The sequence below is a fragment of the Miscanthus floridulus genome, chromosome 17 (genome assembly GCF_019320115.1).
Source record: "Miscanthus floridulus cultivar M001 chromosome 17, ASM1932011v1, whole genome shotgun sequence".
NCBI classification, from domain to species: Eukaryota; Viridiplantae; Streptophyta; class Magnoliopsida; order Poales; family Poaceae; genus Miscanthus; species Miscanthus floridulus.
The window spans coordinates 69215560-69236494 of record NC_089596.1 but is presented as its reverse complement, the minus strand read 5'-3'; the positions used below and the strand labels follow the sequence as shown (position 1 = coordinate 69236494).

Here is a 20935-nt window from a genome sequence, read left to right as displayed (position 1 = left end):
ACCTACATGCATGTGGTATAGAGAATAGTCCAAAATACCCCTACTCCAAGCGGCTTATAAATAGATTCCTCCGGAACACTCGTCTTCTACCCTCAGACTCCAATCTTTGACATTTTCTCTTTCCGGCGGTGACTCCGACGAACCACTGCACGACCTCAACCAACAAGAACCCTTCTCCAGCGTTACCTCAAGTCTCCGGCTCGTGCCCTCATCTTCCTCAAGATAATGGCAATCAACTTCGACGTCCCCGCGGTTCGCTCCACTTCCATTACCTTTACTTTGATTCCCCTAGTTTTTGCAAATCCATACAGTTGGTGATTTCTTTCTTTTGTTCTCCGGATCCTTCAAACTTAGGAACTGCGCAACAAATTAGTTATTCCAACCGATCAGCCGCATGTCCAATGCCTAGGACCAATGGGCAACCCAGATCCAACCGATCTGATTAATGCAGAGGTTAACAGAATCCCCTTTAGAGCCCAAAATTTCTCTCTGAATTTATGGAAAGACACATTTCGATCTTGGCCCAAAACCACCAAAGGGTGGAAAGATTGGTACTTGAGGGTTAATAGATCGATGCAAGTATACTGGGCAGAACGGAAGTTAGACCAATGCATTAGGTCATCTATTGCCGATATGCAGAAGAATGAATCGATGATGATTGCAGCTGCTTACTTCTGGTCAGACACAACAAACACTTTTATGTTTGGACATGGCCCAGCTACTCCTACACTTGCCGATGTCCACATGCTCACTGGCTTGGATATTTTAACTGCCGATGAAGGCTCCATTTATGGTAGAAAATTTGAATATAGGGTGAATACCCGCAACATCGGCGGTTGGATGGGATACATTCAAGAATACCAGAAGACTGGGACACTTAACCAGAGGGAACATGCCACATTCTTGAATATGTGGTTAGAAAAATTTATCTTCTGTGGTCGATCAGTAGGACCAACCAACGCCTTCCTCCCCGCAGCTGAACTTTTGGCTAATGGTGTAAGGTTTCCTCTTGGCTGATACCTTCTGAGCTCCACTTATCATCTTCTTCATCAAGTGTCCTAGAAACTTTTGCTTGGCGAACCCATCGGCAACCTAGGAGGCCCGTGGTGGTTTATCAACATGTGGCTGAATGCCCATATGCACAAACGTCTGCAATGGGACTTTTTTGCCCAACAATTCCCACGAGAAATTGCTGAAGACCATGTGCTTGGGGATGATGAATCAGCAACACGCTCACCCCTCAATTTTGGTGAAGCCATAATTGTCCTTCCTGGAACAGAGGCCAATGAAGACCAGATCGGCAGATTCTTCCAGAGCCTCTACAATGGTCTTTCTCGTGATCATAGGGCCTGGGTACCTTATATTGACGAAGAAAACAGATTCCCCCTTCTTTTCAACTTTGCCGATGACACTCTGAATCAGGATAAGGAACTCATGATGGCCATCATTACTCCCAGGGTAATCCCAGTAAATACATTTGGTAGCGGGAAAAACACCAGCATTACGTATGAATTTTACAACCCATCGGCAGTATCCCGTCAATTGGCTTTTGGGCAACTGCCAATCAAACTTTGCTTTGCCGATGTGATCAAACCCAGGGAAACAATTACCTACGGAACAGATTGGAACAAGGTAGTACAACTCTCCCCCGATGCCGATACTACAGATGTTGATATATCCACCTGGACGCCAGTATCTTTCATCACCGAGTCATATAAGCAATGGTGGCGAGAGTGGAAGGAACAACTGTTTGCAACATCTGTTCACACATATCGGCACATGATCGACCCTGAATACGCCATTCCTGATGATGCAGTAAGTTCCTTTTAGCTCCCTTCCGCTTTTTCCTTTCATATATCGGTAACTAACTCTCTCGTGACAGGTTAACAACCCAGCACCAACTATGAGCAAAAGTGGGAAACCCTTCGATCTTCGGCCTGTTTCCCCGATATCACCGATCGGCTACAACGCTCCCACCTTAGCCGCTTTGACTCACCAGAAGATCCGTACCAAGACCATTACCTCCAAGTCCAAATTGGCTACAGCCAGGGCCACTCCATCGGCTGCTGCTACAACCTTGGTCAAGGCATTCAAGGTAACAACCTTGTTTATTTCTACTCATGCCGATCACAAACTATATTAACATTAATCACCAGGGGGTAAGAGCTGCTGCTGGATCGTCATCGGTAATTCCTCCGATATCAAGCACCACTTCTTTTGACGAACCTTCAGAGGTATCTTCTTAAATTTACATTTTATCTGTTAAATATCATACCTTACACTTGTTTTGCAGCAACAATTGGGTACATCAGCAAGCGTACCAGATGTCCAAGCTTCACAATCAACAAGTGCCGATGCCCTCCAGCCAATCGTTGCCGATGCCCAAGCAAAGCGCAAAGCTTTAACAGATGCTGAAGCACAGCCAAAACGACAAAGGTCCATGCCGATCCCTACATCTGCCCCAATGTCATCGGTCATCATACCTCAAGAGCCAACCACCGATGAAGTCACAGAGTATATCCCATCGGCAAGCTCAACCGATCCCCCACACGACATACTCCAGGTTGCTTCCTCTAGTCAAGCACAGGAAATCGCCTTGAAACAAGTAAACCGATTAACCTAGCTGATTTACAATACTCATACTTATCCTTAACTAACCTCCTTTCCTTTTCCTCAGGAACAAGACTCCCCAAACAGCCTATTCTCCTTTGCTATTGACGTCTCTGACGATGATGGAGAGGAAACAAGTTCTTCCCTTGCACTGGGAACAATATCGGTAGAAACTAAGTCCAGGTTGGAAGCTCTCCTGAACTTGCTACAGCAGGATACCGCCCAACTGGTAGATGACTCGGACCCCGCAAAGGCAATTTTCAAAACAATCCGTGGCCAGGTCCCTGCCGATGTTGAAGAAGTACTCTTCCCAGCAGCCCATTTAGAGAGTCGCCAACTACAATATCAACGGGCTGCTCAACGTATTGCCGATAGAGCAGCTCAGGCTCAACTCAAAGAAGAGATGCTACAACTGAAACAAATTGCCGATGAGAAGCACAAGGGCATCGGCAACTTGCAGACTTCGGGTGCTGAACTTAAGCAGAAAATCTTAGATTTATCAGCAAGGAAGATGGCTCTATTGGCTGAATTGAAGGAAGTCGATGCAGCCTTAACTCATGCTCAACAAAAAGAAAGCCAGCTACCCAATGCCATCAAAGCCCTTCAGCAAGAAAGAGATATCCAGGCTCGCAAAGCTTTGGCCATGAAGAAAAAACTCAAGCCTGTGGAGGGTACTGCTGATGACGATATCAAAGAAATGGAGGCAGCCGAGCAGATTCACCTGCGTGCGATATTAGCTATCCAATCCTTGTTGAACTTGTAATCTTGTTTATTGTATCGGCACTTTATGAGACATTGACATCCTTGCATAATTCTAGCCGATAGGATTGTTATCGGCACTTATACTTTTATGCATCCATCCAGATACTAGGGTAATATTTCTTTAAATATTTTCTATTTAATGCTCTAGGGAACACAACCCCTTCGAGGGTTTCTAGAATATATGCGTTACCAGGAACAGACTGATTTATCCGATATGGACCTTCCCAATTAGGAGACCACTTTCCAAACTTTGAACTTTTAGTCCCAATCGGTAAAACCAATTTCCAGACCAGATCTCCATCGACAAACTCCTTTATCTTCACCTTCTTGTCATACCATCTGGCTACTCTTTTCTTATTTTCTTCGATGCTAATTAAAGCCCTTAACCGATGACCCGCCACATCTTCCAACTCATCCTTCATAAGGGTATTATAATCATCGGCTGTCAGGTGATTTTGAGAACGTATTCGCCTAGAGCCAATTTTAATTTCCCAAGGCAATACTGCATCGTGTCCATATACTAACTGATAAGGCGTTACTTTGGTTGCACCATGACATGACATCCGATATGACCACAAGGCTTCATTTAATACTGTATGCCACCTCCTAGGATTTTCTTCAATTTTGCGCTTAATGAGTTTGATGATCCCTTTGTTAGAAGCCTCAGCTTGACCATTAGCTTGAGCATAATATGGAGAAGAATTTAAAACTTTAATTCCCATACCTACAGCAAACTCATCAAATTCTCCTGATATAAACATAGTGCCCTGATCGGTAGTGATAGTCTGAGGAATACCAAATCGGTAGACAATATGCTCTTTCACAAAATCAATCATATTAACCGATGTCACCTTTTTTTAAAGGAATTGCCTCAACCCATTTTGTGAAATAATCGGTAGCAACCAGAATAAATTTATGTCCTTTACTCGATGGTGGATAAATCTGACCAATGAGATCAATAGCCCATCCCCGGAACGGCCACGGTTTGATTATAGGGTTCATAGCCGATGCAGGCGCTCTTTGAATATTACCAAACTTTTGACACCCCTGACATCCTTTAAAATATTTAAAACAATCTTCAAGAATAGTCGGCCAATAGTACCCATTCCTTCTGATCATCCACTTCATCTTGAAAGCCGATTGATGCGCCCCACACACTCCTTCATGAATTTCACCCATCACGCTTTTCGATTCATCACTGCTAACACATCTAAGTAAAACTCCATCTATAGTTCGATAATATAATTCATCATCGAGGAGCACATACTTAGTAGCTTGGAACCTTATACGTCTCTCAACCTTTCTATATGGATCCTTTAAATAATCGACAACCTCCTTCCTCCAGTCATCGGTATCAACTGCCGATGTTAGCACTTCCTGAATAGGCTAATACCCTAAAGCATGCTGAGCTAGTCGATTAGCTTCCTCATTATGCAACCGAGAGATATGTTCAAGACAAAAATCTCTAAATCCTTTCAACAATTGCAAACATCTTTCATAATACGAAATCAAAGCTTCACTTCGGTATTCATAAATTCCAGTCAATTGATTTATAACTAGCATAGAATCACCAAAGATTTCAACAGCATCGGCACGTATCTCCTTCAGTAATTCTAACCCTTTTATCAAGGCTTGGTATTCAGCCTGATTGTTTGTTGATGTAGCAACAATCGGCAATGAAAACTCATACTTCCTTCCTTGAGGTGAAATCAACACAATGCCGATACCTGCTCCTTCACCGCATGTGGAACCATCGAAGAAAAGTGTCCAAGAGGCAATCTCTAGAGAGTCCACTGTATTACAATGCTGAGTAACGAAATCAGCCATAACTTGCCCCTTAACTGCCTTGGTCGATTCATAACGTAGTTCAAATTCTGATAATACTAAAATCCACTTGCCGATTCTACCACTTAATATCGGCATTGACAGCATGTACTTGACTACGTCGTCTTTGCATATGACCGTACATTCGGCAGATAACAAATAATGTCTCAATTTGACACAAGAAAAGTATAAACATAGACATAATTTTTCGACGGCCGAATACCTTGTCTCAGCATCCACTAATCTTCTGCTCAGATAATAAATAACACGTTCTTTTCCTTTAAATTCTTGAATAAGAGCTGAACCAATAACAGTATCATCAGCTGACAAATACAACCTGAAAGGCTTCCCGTGTTGAGGTGGAACTAGCACTGGAGGATTTGTTAAATATTTCTTAATTTTATCGAGGGCTAACTGCTGCTCAGCTCCCCATACAAATTCCTGATCGGCCTTCAATTTAAGTAATGGACTGAAAGCCTTGATCTTACCCGACAGATTAGATATGAACCTTCTAATGAAATTAATCTTACCGATCAAAGATTGCAATTCAGTCTTATTGGCAGGAGCAACCACCTTGTTAATTGCATCAATAGACTTCCTACTGATTTTGATGCCCCGCTGATGCACCATAAAACCCAAGAATTGACCTGCCGATACACCAAATGCACATTTATTAGGATTCATCTTCAATCCATGCTTCCTTATACACTCCAGTATCTTTCGTAGATCGGCTAGATGTTTTGTGATATCTCCAGACTTAATCACCACATCATCAATGTAGATCTCTACTAATGTAGCTCTCTGATAAGTAGCGCCGACATTTTTCAAACCAAACGTCATAACTATCCACTCAAACAACCCCACATGACCTGGACATCTGAAAGCAGTCTTGGGAATATCTTCTTCAGCCATGAATATTTGATTGTAGCCTGCATTACCATCCATGAAGCTGATAATTTGATGTCCGGCTGCAGCATCAATCAACAAATCAACAATCGGCATTGGATAGCCATCCATCGGTGTGGCTTTATTGAGATTCCTGAAATCAATACAAACACGAAGCTTTCCATTCTTCTTATAAACAGGAACCACATTAGAGATCCACTCTACATATCGACACTGCCGAATAAACTTTGCCTCAATTAATTTAGTTATTTCGGCCTTAATATCAGAAAGTATATTAGGGTTGCATCGGCGCGCTGGCTGCTGATGTGGCCGAAATCCAGATTTGATAGGTAACCGATGTTCAATTACCGATCGGTCTAACCCAGGCATCTCAGTATAATCCCAAGCAAAACAATCTTTATACTATTTTAACACATCAATTATTTGCTGCTTACACTTGGAATCTAACTTAGCACTAATAAAAGTAGGTCTTGGCCTATCGCCATCACCGATATCTACTTCTACTAAATCATCTGCCGATGTGAACCCTTGACCTAATTTTCCATCATCGGCAAACCTATCCATTAAAACTCTTCTTCAGAACCGACTGCTTGGATCGGTGGAATTTCATAATCAGCAACTCTAAGGAACTCTTTTTCCCAAGCTTCTCCTGATATGCATTTAGTTCGCTCATAAGTATCTGACTCTGCCGATGCGATGATATAAGAAGAATCACCAGGGACAACCTCAATCTTATCCCCAATCCACTATACGAGGCATTGATGCATTGTAGAAGGAACACAACAATTAGCATGAATCCAATCCCTCCCTAGAAGCAGATTATATGCACCCTTGCCGTTAATAACAAAGAACGTCGTCGGCAAGGTTTTGCTGCCGATGGTCAATTCAACGCATACTGCCCCTTTAGCCGGTGACACATTGCCTTCAAAATCTTTCAGCATCATATCGGTTTTAGTCAAGTCTTGATCTCCCTTACCAAGTTTTCGATACATCACATAAGGCATAATATTAATCGCAGCCCCTCCATCAATAAGTACCTTAGACACAGGCTGCCCATCAACTCTGCCCTTCACAAACAAAGCCTTAAGATGCTGTCTCTCGTCATCGGTAGGTTTATCAAAAACAGCCATCATTGGATCTAGTGTCAACTGAGCTACTTGATCAGAGAGAACAACTTCTTCCTCATTATCAGATAGTGCCAAAAATTCCATCGGCAACATGAATACCATATTAACATCTGCCGATGGACCCTTATTTTTGTGTTTTATCTGCCACTGCTGATGACTAGACCTCTCATTGGAGGAATTTTCCTCTTGGTATAAATCCTCCTGACGCTCACGTTGCATCCTCCTTCTCTGTGTCTTTGTTAGACCCTCCGGGCACCATCGAGGAAACTTGGTTTTCCAAACCAGCTGATAACAGGTCCTAGTCGATTCTACACAGCGTATATTAGGGTCCTTGTAGAATATTTCCTCATCGGGAACTCTTGCATTTGCCATTTCCTCAAGCTCCTCTTGATTCCTTGGAAAATATCCAGCGCGTTTACCAAGCCTTTCATGTACACTAAGTCTGCCCCCCAGCCGATCATGCACTGATGCTCTGCTTCTGATCGGCTCATTGATAAATAAACCCTGATTGCCAGGTTGAAATCTTCTTTCTGACCGATTGACCCCATAATAACCATTGCACTCAGGGCAATTTTCAATAGTTGGCAATTTAATACCTTCTTCCCAGCAATGGATAAAAAACGGGCACCTCCAATGATCTTTATGCCGATGTCATTCTTCCCGACGTCTTTCTTCTTGCTGTTGTTGATATCGATCATTACGCTGACGCCAACCCTCCTGCTGCCTTCGATGAGTAATCACAATGCCAGGTCGAGGAGGTTTTTTGGAACTACTGCTTTCTCCCAGCAAACCCTTACTTTTTGCATCATTGGTAGTTATCCGATGTTGGGGATCCACTGATGCATTTTTCTCAGCAGCCTCGGACGTCAATACCTTGGTCTTCCCTTTGGCCTCCAACGTATTTGCTGGAAAAGGGTGTTGATCAATTTTCATCGGCCTTTGGGCATTGGAAGTACCAAACTTAATTCTCCCAGATTCAATAGCCGATTGTAACTGTTGCCTGAACACCTTGCACTCATTTGTACTGTGTGAAGTTGCATTGTGCCATTTGCAGTACAAGATCTTCTTCAACTCTTTTGCTGATGGGATCACATGATTAGGTGACAGCTTAATTTGACCCTCTTGAAGCAGAAGATCAAATATTTTGTCGGCCTTGGTGATATCAAAGGTAAACTTTTCTGGCTCTTTTTGACCAAAGGGACAAGATATCGGCTTTTTATTCTTAACCCACTCAGCTAAGCCGATAACTGGTTCTTCATCAGAATCAGAATCTCCTACTTCTTCAACAAATGATACCTTTTTACTCCAATTCTTTTTAGGTTCAAAAACCCTAGTATCTTGATCAGAGATCCTTTGCACAAGATGACTGAGGCTTTCAAACTCCTGAGAAGCATATCTGTCTTTAAGATGTGGCAATAACCCTTGGAAAGCCAGATCGGCAAGCTGCCGATCATCCAGCACCAGACTGTAGCACTTATTTTTTACATCCCGTAGTCTTTGCACAAAGCTCTCTACCGATTCATCATTGCGCTGTCTCAATTTTACTAAATCGGTAAGCTTCTTTTCATGGATTCCAGCAAAGAAATACTTATGAAATTGTTTTTCTAGATCAGCCCAGGTAATAATAGAATTTGGTGGTAATGAAATGAACCACGTAAATACCGATCCAGACAAAGATGATGAAAATAATCAAACTCTTAATTCATCTCTGCTAGCTGCCTCTCCACATTGAATAATGAAGTGATTGACGTGTTCCATTGTTGATGTGTCATCTTGCCCGGAGAATTTAGTGAAATCTGGTACCTTGTATCGATTTGGGAGAGGAATTAAATCATATACAGGAGGATATGGAGTCCGATAAGAATAAGTATTGACCTTGGGCTTTATCCCAAACTGATCCTTCATAATTTCTGCTATCCTATTGGTCCAAAAAGCATCAGCCTCCTGATGACGAACTGACTGAATTTCTATAGGAAGTGCCTGCTGATATCCCTCCACATATCTTTGTGGCCCACGACCTCCAGCAATCGGCATATTCGCCGTTACTTGTGGTCCATTAACCTGTTGGAAAGGATTCATCGGCTGTGCTACCGATGCTTGATTCTGGACACCAGCTTGCATATAACCCTGTTGAATCCCTGTAATCTGTTGATTTTGCTGAACTGTATGTTGAACAGGTAACTGTCCTGACCAACCATTATTAGAAACCATCGGTACAAAACTTACCGATGGCTGGTAATTTGCTGACATTGTTGGATAATTATAACCAGCTTGAGGCATAAACTGAACCCCAGTTTGACTCATAACAGGGGCTTTCTGCTGCATCGACAGTAAGCTTGCCGATGGATTTGAACTGGGCGTTTGAACCAAAGGCATCTGGAACCCCCCTGGAGTTGGTTGCACAGTAGTTGCTGTGGCATATTGAGGCACTTGGGCCATCGGCGAAACAGCCGATGGTATAGGAGCTTTTCCTACTGCGTCAAACACTTGAGGTAATCCAGGATTGAAAGCAGATGACTCCAGAGGCATACCATATCCCCACCAATTAGTAGGAATCTGGCTATTCTGAGACACAGGGCCTGACATAGCTGATGCCGATAGATCTGTACTAAGCTGAATTCATCCTCCTGGAAGTACCGGATCTGATCGTATCGGTGTAGATTGAATATTAGGTAAGCCTACCGATACTGGAGAAGAAGTAACTTCTGTACCCACAACGGCCGAGGGAGCCGATGGAGTATTGACAGATGCCGGCTCTGGTTGATGATAGGCAGGCCCAACATAATGCGGTGACGCTTGTCCTTCTTTGAGAGTTCGAACCACAGCATTATGAACAGTATTGGACAACACATTGGAATGATTAATCAAAGCATGATTTACTGCAGAATTAACCATCTCTTGAAGTTTACCAGGATTGGAGTCAAAGGTAACCTGCCGAGGCAACGGCAAATCTTGCTTCTGGATGACTTGTCCACTCTTGTTCAGGCTAAACGATTTTAGACAAAGCTGCTTGTATTCTTCTATGGCCTTTTCCATAGCCTGCCTCTGCTCTTCCTTAAGATCTTTTGATACCGCGATAATGTTCCCCGCATCGATCTCGGAATTGAACATATTGATCGGATTGGTTTGTCCCACCGGGCGTGCCAAAAGACGTGTTGATGCAAAAGTGGATCTGCAAACACAAAGGGCTAATACCCGAATCGATATCCAAGGCGTGCCAGTCGATTTGACCTGTTAATCGACAAGGATGAAGATACGAGCACTTTGGTCCTGACAACAGCGATACGCCCGGAAGTCACGGCCAAGAGGTACTCATGCGGAACTCGAGGATCGCCGAAGGTCGCACTGAAGCGATGCAGCTCGCCGAATCAATGAGAACTCGTAAAGAGAAAATAATGCAAATTGACGAAGTCACCGAAAAGTAAGTAGATGCAAATGGTAGTAAAAATTGATTTTGATATTGATTGATATATCTAATTACATTGCCTCTCACTCCATATTTATACCCTGATCTAAAGAGACACAACCAAACACAACTAGGACACCAAGCCCATATCTAAGGAAACACGTGACTCTTACATGAATCATACTCTAACAAATATAGAAAAGGAAATCAACTCCTATCTATTTCCCTGTCCGCCTCAATTACGATGGAAATCTCATCGTCCTCCTTCCCATCGGCATACCCCCTGTTTCATCGGCAGTAGTCCTCAAGTCTTCCTTCATCAGCATACTCCTTGTTTCATCGGCAGTAGTCCTCAAGTCTTCCTTCATCGGCATACTCCCTGTTTCATCGGCAGTAGTCTTCAAGCCTCCCTTCATCGGCATCGACAATGACACCTTCAACCTCATCGGCAACGCCCGAGTCTAAATCAACCTCTCCATCGACCATCACCAGCTATCGGCAACCATCTTTACAAGCTGGCTTTCATCGGCTATCAAGTATACAGTAACTCTCTCCTTGCCGATTAGTCCACTCCGATCATTTTGACACGTGCAAAAAACGGTGTCAACAGGGGCCTAGGGACCGGAGCCAGTGGTAGCCCGAGCTCGTAGTCGGGAGGGGCAAGACGAAGAGGTCGATGTGGAACTCCTTGGTGCCGATGGTGATGGGAACGCCGGAGCAGACCTCGGCGGATGGGACATGCTCCATGTTGGCGATGCCCACAGCGAGGCCGGGACGCGGCGTGGGCTGGAGCTCGAGGCAGTGTGCGGTGTCCACGGCGATGAAGGAGTGGGTGCACCCCGAGTCCACGAGGGCACGGACGGACGCGCCTACGACGGAGGCGGCGAGATGCATGGTGTCGATCGTCTTGATGCCTGTGAGGGCGTGGAGGGAGATCGCGACATTGGCGTCGGAGGCTGGCTCGTCTGCCATGGTGTCGTCAACCGGCGCGTCCTCGTCGAGCTCCATCAGGTACAGGCCCTTCTTGCTGCAGTTGTGGCCCACGTGAACTTCTCAAGGCAGTTGAAGCAGAGCCCGTCCGCACGGCGTTGCGCCATCTCTTGGGTGGTCAGCCACTTGAAGCGCGCGCCCGCTAGAGAAGCGGCCTTGGTTGGGGCCGGTGGAGTCGGGGGCGCGGTCTTGGCGGCTGGTGGCGGTGTGTGGGGCGCAAGCGTCGCGGGCAGCGGACTCGACCGAATCGGTGGACCGGTGCGGGTCGTGATGTGGGGCACGTAGGGGTCCGCGTCATCGTCCAAGTCCAGGCGATGCTCGAAGGCTCGCGCAAGGCCCATGGCGTCATCGAGGGCAGCCGAGTGTTGGAGCTCGACATCCGTCTGTAGCAGATTACGGAGGCTGGTGGTGAAGATGTCGATCTGGTCCTGCTCCTGGAGTGGCCGGCAGCGCACGAGCATGGGCAGGAACTGCGCCTTGTACTCCTTGACCGTCCCGGTGCGGCGGAGCTTCATGAGAGTTCCGAGCGGGTTGCTGCGCGTCGGCGTCCCGAACGCCCGCTGCACCTTGTTGACAAATTCCGGCCACGTTGGAGCGCCGTGGTTCTGCTCCAGGCGGTAGTACCAGTCCTAGGCAGCGCCTTCCATGTAGAAGGAGGCGAGCCACACGCGCTCGTCGTCCGCCGTGCGATCAGCGCGGAAGAACTGCTCCACCTTGTGAAGCCAGGTGACCGGATCGGCGCTGCCATCGTAGCACGGAAACCGGAGCTTGTGCTTGCCGTGCTCGCGTGGAGGCGGAGGTGGAGGGGCGCCGTGGTCAGCGTCCTTGCCGCTGTGGGAGCCGCCAGAGGAGAGGTGGTCCGACTGCAGCCGATTGACGGCGATGTTGCGGCGGCTCTGGTCGCCCTTGATTGTCGTCACCTCATTCTTGATGGAGGAGAGATCGGCTTGGATGGCCTTCAGTGGAGTTGAGGTCGTCACCCATGACAGGCGAGAGGATCGAGAGGCTAGCTGATACCAGATGATATGGCTAGTGGTCTAGGGGGTTCTTTATTGATGAACTGGGGTGATTACAGTGGCTAATCCTAGAACAATGGCAGCAGTAGAACCTGATCGCACTCCCTGGGAGGCTCTGATCATAACAATTCTACTTCTGCTTGCCCCTAATTCCCAGCCGCACAGTGGTTATAATCCCCCACATGCGGCTGGTACTGGTCCTGCATGTCTAATCTTAGCCCTATTATTCCTGCATGTCAAATCTCAGCTAGCTTAGGCTAATTCTAGCCACTAGAGGCAGCTGACTCCTTCCTAGTGTACTGCTTTCCAATGAAAGCGTCCACAACATGGTGATTCTATGTCAAAAGCTGGACCTTAGAATTTAAAAGCTCACGTCCAAACCTTGAAATTTAAAATTGATTTAAGTTTGTTAGAAATGAGTTAGTATGATTTTTGTGCAGATTGGCGTGAGTAAATGTATACATGGGCGTCGCGTCAAAAGCTGGACCTAGAATTAATACCTCGTGTTCATACCTTAAAAATTTAGTGGATTTGACTAAAGTTTGATGGAGATAATTCAGTATAATTGCCTGCTACTTTGTGTTGATCGGTGCGACTAGGTATATAAGTGAGCCCCATGTCAAAAGCTGGATGCTAGTAGAATTAAAAATCTCGCATTCACACCTTAAAACTTTAGCAAAATCGACTAAATGTTTTTGGAAATGACTTTTGGCCGCTACTTTGTGTAGACCAGTTTGACAAGTGGTTTTGTTAGGAAATGACTTGATCACTGGCAGCAATAATTGTGGTGAATCTCAAATTAGTACACATTCATGACATTAAGATAATAAATGTGCTGAATTGCATATCAAATGTTTTTGGAGAGTTGGACCTAGTAAAATATCATATGATAACTAATCACTTCATATGTAAGGAATTATACCATGCTATCATAGCAGATCACAAAATCATGAGGTAGTTGCGAAAATACAGAACTGGCTAAAGAACTACTAACTAAAGAACTGGCCATCATACATGTGTAGTTGCAAAAATACAGAACTGCCTAGGAAACAAATATATATTGGGATGAAAATATCAGATAGATAAATTTGAAATAGTCAACTAAAGACACTACACAGCAGCTGTTGTTGCATAATGCATTAGTCTTCTTCTTTTTTTCCTCTCCAATGCATAATGTATAAGTCCTGATATCGGATTTTCTTTTTCCTTTTGACATATGAAGTTAGGCCTGATTGCATAGTTAAACAATTACCTTATGGAAAAAAAATCCAGAAATGAATGCTATGTTCCATTGACATCCTCGTCAAGTTGTTGTGCAAATAGTATTGCAGGAAAGCACAAACAGAGTCACCAATAATCCCCACAGGAACATTTTCCATCCCTAAAGTGATGGAACCTGTTGGTATCTCTAACAGATATCTCCCTCCCCTCAAAAGATGATATAAATTTCATTGCCTCATGGCAGTCGCCACAAATTCGGAGGTTCTTTATCACCCGAAGGGTTGTTCCTGGGCTAGTGCTTATGAGTCCCAAAGCGACAGCTAGCTTCTCACTGTGAACAGCAAGGATATCATCTTTCTCTTGTTCCTCCACATCATGTAGGACAAAATCTGTGCTTGGTACAAAGCCCAGCTTCCTCATCTGAATATTAAGCTGCTTTAGTTTCTCAATTATCGCAGTCATCATAGGGTGTGAATCATCACCAGCCAACAACATATGCACCTTGTTCTTGATATCGATCCAGCTACAGCCCTTTTCCTTCTTCAAGCCTACATCCTTCATCATCTCTCTAACCCTATTAACCCCATCCCACATTTTCTTAGAAGCATAAATGTTAGAAAGCAGGACATAATTACCAGCATTTTCTGGCTCTAGGCGAAAGAGCTTTTCTGCTGCAACCTCAGCCAGATCCACATTGCCATAAACCCGGCAAGAGCCTAATAACGAACCCCAAATACATCCATCTGGCTCAAATGGCATATCACTTATGAGATCATATGCCTCATCAAGTTTGCCTGCACGTCCCAGAAGAGTAACCATGCATGCATAATGTTCCATCCTCGGAGAAACACCATACTCATTATGCATTTCTTTAAAATAGTGACGCCCTTCCTCTGTCAAACCAGCCTGGGTGCAAGCAGCAAGCACGCAGGTGAAGGTGACCATGTCAGGCTTCTGTTTGCACACCAGCATTGAGTGAAGCAACCGAACTGCATTCACAGCCTCACCATGCATAGCATAGCCACCGATCATCGCATTCCATGAAACCACATTCCGAGATGGCATTGCGTCAAATATTGTTCTCGCATCCTTAACCCTGCCACACTTTGCATACATGTCCACCAACGCACTGCTCACATAAACATCATGGAGAAAGCCCTTCCTGAGAGCAAAACTGTGCGCTGACCTCCCATCCGTCAGAGCTGCAACATTGGCAAACGCTGGCAGCACACAAGGGATCGTGACAGAGTTTGGTTCAATCCCTTGTGCCTGCATCTCCCTGAAAAGTTCCACAGCTTCCAAATCCTTACCGTTCTGCACGCAACAAGCAACAATTGAGGTCCAGGACACGACATTCAGCTCGAGTCCACGGCCAACAAACTCCCTGAACAACCTTAGTGCCTCAGAGACTTGCGTGTTCCGAGATAGCCCCGCGATGAGGGCATTGCAAGAAGCAACATCCACGTGGCTGGACTCATCAAACACCTGAACAATTTCCGCAGCCCGCCCGCACTTTCCGTACATATCGATGAGGGCGGTGACCACACACGCATCCACCCTGCAGCCTGCCTTCACTGCGTATCCGTGCAGCTGTTCGCCCACCGAAACCAAACCGACGTCCCCAACGGCGGAGAGCGCGCACGAGACGCCCGTGGCGTCAGGACGCAGGGGCCCTTCCCCGTGCATCCTCGCCAGCGCCACGACCGCGTCCCGGGCACGCCCACTGCGGTTGAGCCCAGACACGAGCCCGTTCCAGGTGATGACGTTCGGCTCCACGCCGCCGTCCCGCCGCATCTCCTCGAGTAGGCGCCAGGCGCCACCGGCGTCCCCGCGCGCCGCGTGCGCCGCGACCAGCGCGCTCCAACCGACGATGGTCCTCTGCGGGCGCGGCATTCCGTCGAACACGGCGCGGGCGTCGACGGTGGTGCCGAGGCGGAGGTATGCGTGAAGGAGCGAGGAGGCGACGAAGGGGTCCCGCACGAGGCCGGTGACCTCGGCGGTGGCGTGGAGAGCGCGGGCGAGTGGCAGTGTCGGGCATGACTTGAACGCGGTGGGGAGGAGGTGCGGGTCCGGAGGGATGGAAACGTGGCGGAGGAAGTGGTGCAGGGAGCTAGAATGGGACATGCCCACTCGCCTATACTCTGTTCATTCGTGAACGCGGGAGGTTGAAATATGGGACATGCCCACAGCACTTGTTTTGGTTGACCAGTCTGCTTCCATGCTCGAGAAAGAAAAATTTTTGGTAGGCTACGTAGGACAGCGGTGAAATGATCCTCACCACAATACTCGTTCCGTTCAAAATAAATTACATTTCTGGCTTGGAGAAAATTATTTCGGAATGCCTAGCGTCTGGACGCGTCACCGACACCTGCGCCGCTCTCCCGTCCTCCCGTCCCACACCCTGCGTTCCGTGTCCCGCGTCCCGCGCCAGCATCCGCACCCGCGTCCGTCGCAGGACCTACGCCCCCGCACCCCAAACAGAGAAATCCACGTGTGTTGACCCATGGCTGCGCCCTAGCAGGAGCGACAACCATCGGTTGCGCCATGTAACACCCCGATCTTACTTTTGCAACATACGTCTAAACACAGATGAAACATTTGCAACATACGTCTAAACACAGATAAAACATTTAGAACATACGGCTGAAACACCATTGTAATATGTTCAACATCCCGATTTATTTTTAAAATATCCAGATGCAACACTTGCAACATATAAAAAGAAGACATGAAATACTTGAGGCATGCGTCTGAAACACTTGCAACATACGTGTACAAAAAAACAGATGAAATGGGGATAGACGTTTGCAACATATGTGTACAACCATTGCAACTTCACGATCTACTTTTACAACATCCGTATGAAACAATTGAAATATACATCTGAAATAACTAAAACACTTGAAACAAGGGCTTGGAACATGTCTGAAAAAACGTCTAGAAACACTTAAAACACAGCATTGCCACGCGGGCATGACCTACCTGGTGGGAACTGCACGCCCGCCATGCCCCTCGTCGGCCGAGGGAGAGGAGACGCTACCGGATCTCGCCGGGGTAGGAGGAGAGGGCCACCAGATCTGCGGACACTGGGTGCTCCTGATGGGTGAGGACGTAGGGGTAGACGGAGGGGCACGCTGGGGTGGGGAGGAGGCCGTCGGGGTGGGGGAGCGTGCCGGTGGCAGCCAAGGAGGCAGCCATGGCTACGCATCAGGGTACTAATAGTACTAATTATGTACCATAAATATTATTATTTTGTTAAATATATTTTGTCAAAGTTTAAAAGTTATTGACTTTTGAGTAAGTGAGAACGATATTTTTTTAGGGACAGACGGAGTAGCTTAGCACACGAATCACGTGAAAAACGACAACAATACAAAACGGATGCTTGGTCACAGTCAGTGTCAGCATATCTACACATGTTCACTTGATCGTTTCTATGGTTTATAAGTCGACTGATGTTATTTTGTTGTGAGAGAAAAATACTATATCATAATTGATAAACGTGGCTGATACGATCGAGCGAAGAGGGTACCAGTCGTCGCACGGAACAACTAAACAAGCAATATTTCATTACATCTACTGCGCTCTGCAAGGTGCAAGCCAAGGACCCTGGACGGCAATGGCCGCCTCCGACGCCAAGCAGCGGCGCCACCACTTCATGCTGGTGCACGGGATGTGCCACGGTGCGTGGTGCTGGTACAAGGCGCCCACGGCGCTGCGGCTCGCCGGCCACCACGCCGGCGCTCGACATGGCCGGCTGCGGCGCGCACCCAGCGCGTCTTGCTGATGTGCGCACCTTCGAGGAGTACTCACGCCCGCTGCTCGACGCGGTGGCTGCGCTGCCAGCCGGAGAGCAGGTCGTGCTCGTCGCGCACAGCCACGGTGGGTACAGCGTCGCGCTCGCCGTGGAGAGGTTCCCGGACAAGGTCGCTGTTGCCGTGTTCGTGACCGCGTCCATGCCGGCCGTCGGACGTCCTATGGCTGCCACCAGTGACGAGGTGATGTGATCATTAACTGTTTCCTACTGTGCTTCAACGCGAATATTCAACGTTTTAGTTGAGTAGTACTTCGTATTTGATTTGGATTATTCTTTCACATTGTTCTGATCTATTAGCATTTATTGGGCCGGACTTCTTCGTGGACTCAAAGGAGCTCCAACAAGAGAATCCCGAGATCAAGGGCAAGCCATTTATCTTTGGGCCCAATTTTATGGTTCAAAGGCTTTACCAATTGAGCCTACTGGAGGTAACACCTTAATTAACGTTGCTGCTGTTTGGAACGTACTAGATGAGGACCTTAGGTCCCGTTTGATCGACGGGGCTAAAGTTTAGCCCACGTCTTTTAGTCAATTTTTTAACCCTCATGATCCAAATAAGAGGGCTAAAAGTGAAGACTAAATTTTAACCCACCACTTTTTATTATCCCCTCTAAAGTAGGCTAAAAGGGCTAAAAGTAGTCCCATAGAACAAAAGACACATATTACCCTCACCTATCTCTATGCATGGCAGTCTTAGTTAGGAGCAAATGAGTTATGTAGAGTATAAATCTAATCTTTAGCCTCTAGATTAAACAGCATTATGGGCTAAACTTTAATCCCGTCGTTCTAAGGTCTAATTTTTAACCATAGGTTAAAGTTTAGCGTGGATCCAAACGGGGCTTTAATGTTTCTAAAAAGAAGAGCACCTTAATTAAAAGATATAAGGCATAACCGCATAATATCCGCCTGTAACCTTGCTGCTACTGTTTGACCTTTTCTTGAACCATAAATAAAGGGGAAAAAACTTTCTTTGTCTGTAGGACTTGACTCTGGGCCTGATGCTTATCAAGCCGGCGAACGCATTCACCGCAGGCAACCCAGATGAGGCGGGTGATGAGGGACGAGAAGCTGCTTACGGAGGAGGGGTACGGGTCGTCGTGGCGCGTGTTCGTCGTGGTGGAGGAAGACTGCGGCATTCCAGCGGAGTTCCAGCGCCGCATGGTGGCACAGAGCCCCGGCGTTGGGGTGAGGGTGATCACCGGCGCTGACCACATGGCTATGCTCTCGCGGCCACTGGAGCTGGTTCAGCTCCTCGTCAGAATTGCCGACCACTCGCAAGAGTGACGGGTAAATCAAACATGGTGCTTTGCTGGCGTAGTGGCGTGCGTTCACCAAAATGCCCATGGATAAAGTTATATACGTCGGATGTATTATGGGATTGGTCTATATAATATTTAATAAATTAAATAAACTCTATGGCATGTATTAATGCGTGATATATGGTTTAATACCGTATGAGATTTTGACTAGACGTTGATTTGATTTATATGGTTAGACATTGTCTATCTATATTGAGAACATGAGACAAGGACGATGGTGTGCCACACGCATGCGCACGCTGCCGCCGCCGTGGGTGGGGCGGGGCGTGGCTGGCGAGCGGACCGATGGACGAGACCGTGTTTTGCCAATTAAGTCTCATAATTACGGGAGTTTCTTCTGTTTTTGATGAGTGGCGGTTTGATAATGGGAGTTTCCTCTATTACTACCGCTAAAACTTGATGGGCGAGAACTCTCTCGTCTCCTATCCCTTGATCTCCTCCTGAGCCCTTTCGCTTTCCCGCCGTGAGCATATAATCCAAGTTCCTCCGTCAGTCATTCTCTTCGCGTCAGAGATACCACATAGTCAGCTGCTCTCTGGTTCCTACACATGCTGGAGCTGGAAGAGTAGGCCTCCAGAACGCCTGCTGTCTTTGAGTTCGCCTGCTCGGGTGAAGGGCGACAATCACGTTTTTGGAGAGTGTCGCTGGCGGCACGACTACTCGTTGTCCTCTACTTCTTGGAGGATCGCCGATGATCGGTACGACTTCTCATCTGCACTACATCGAGCGGGACGACTACATCAACAGGCACTATGTCTTCGAGTGCATCCAGCTCTGCCGCTAGGTATGTCTCTGGAACGAACCTCTTAAGGTCTTGGCTATCAATCCTTAGTTTGAGTATCATCTACACGCTCGTCACGTTTAAGGCACACAAGCACATATATGATGTCTGATAAGTTTTGGTTGTGTATTGCCTGATAAGTTTATGGCAGGCTGTATCATTGCTAAGCTGCTACAGGCTTGGACAGATTTTGCTACTTCTCTGAAACATAAGAGACAGGAGTTTAACATTATCGAGCTCATTGGATCTTTGGATGTTGAAAAGAAGATGAGAGCAAAAGACGTCCGTGGCAAGAAAATTGGTGAGAGGAGCTCTAGTGCCCATGTGGTGTAGAAAAATCTTTCCAAATCCCACAAGAAGAAATTCCAGCAAGAACTCAAACAAAAGTCTACCACTACTTTTAAGAAGAAGAAGAACAAGAAAAAAGGAAGTTGTTTCACTTGTGGCAAGCCTAGGCACTACGCTAGAGAGTGCGAGAAAACAGTAAACACAATTGAGACTGATGCAGGAATAATGGGGTACGATAATTTATTGCATATTATTCTTTCAGTTTGTCATTCATCTGATTGGTGGGTTGATACAGGAGCAAATATACATGTGTGTGCTGAGGTTTCTTTGTTTTCTTCTTATCAGGTCGGGGGGATTTCCTCCTTGTTGATGGGGAACGGGGCGCGTGCGGCTGTACGTGGTGTTGGTACAGTCGATCTGAAGCTTACTTCGGGAAAGACCGTGCGGCTAAAGAACGTGCATCATGTCCCCTCAATAAAGAATAATTTGATTAGTGGTTCTTTGTTGTGTCATGATGGTTTTGAACTTGTGTTCGAGTCTAATTGTCGGGTATCGATATTAGGAATACCCAAAGCAAGGAAGTTAGCGTCCACGCTGACTTCCCCGGATGGCTCGAGACATATTAAAAGGTCTCGCACGACCAAAAGGCCATGGGCTCTGTCTCGCCCGACCTCAAGGCTGCGGGCTTCGTCTCGCCTAACCTCAAGGCCGTGGGCTCCGTCTCTCCCCTTGAGTGCAGGCTCCGTATCGTCTGACCCCAAGAACATGTGTTCCATCTCGCCAGACCCCTTAGGTGCTGGCTCCATCTCGCTCGATCCCTTGGGTGCAGGCTCTGTCTCGCCTGACCCAAAGGACGCGGCTTCCATCT

The 20935-nt window shown here is 46.6% G+C and overlaps 1 protein-coding gene and 1 pseudogene across 1 annotated transcript; one reads left to right on the top strand and one right to left on the bottom strand.

Annotated features, from left to right (window-relative positions):
- Positions 1-13608: 13608 nt before the first annotated feature.
- On the bottom strand, positions 13609-15986 carry LOC136518596 (pentatricopeptide repeat-containing protein At1g20230-like). The gene has a single exon (XM_066512267.1). The coding sequence runs from the start codon at positions 15984-15986 to the stop codon at positions 13989-13991; it is 1998 nt and encodes a 665-aa protein (XP_066368364.1). The 3' UTR covers positions 13609-13988.
- A 1495-nt stretch (positions 15987-17481) lies between these two features.
- Positions 17482-18963, top strand: LOC136519073 (esterase PIR7B-like; annotated as a pseudogene).
- Positions 18964-20935: the final 1972 nt, after the last annotated feature.

Bases quoted from the DNA above. Each gene is read 5' to 3' on its own strand.
- LOC136518596 (XM_066512267.1), bottom strand. From the start codon at position 15,986: ATGTCCCATTCTAGCTCCCTGCACCACTTCCTCCGCCACGTTTCCATC.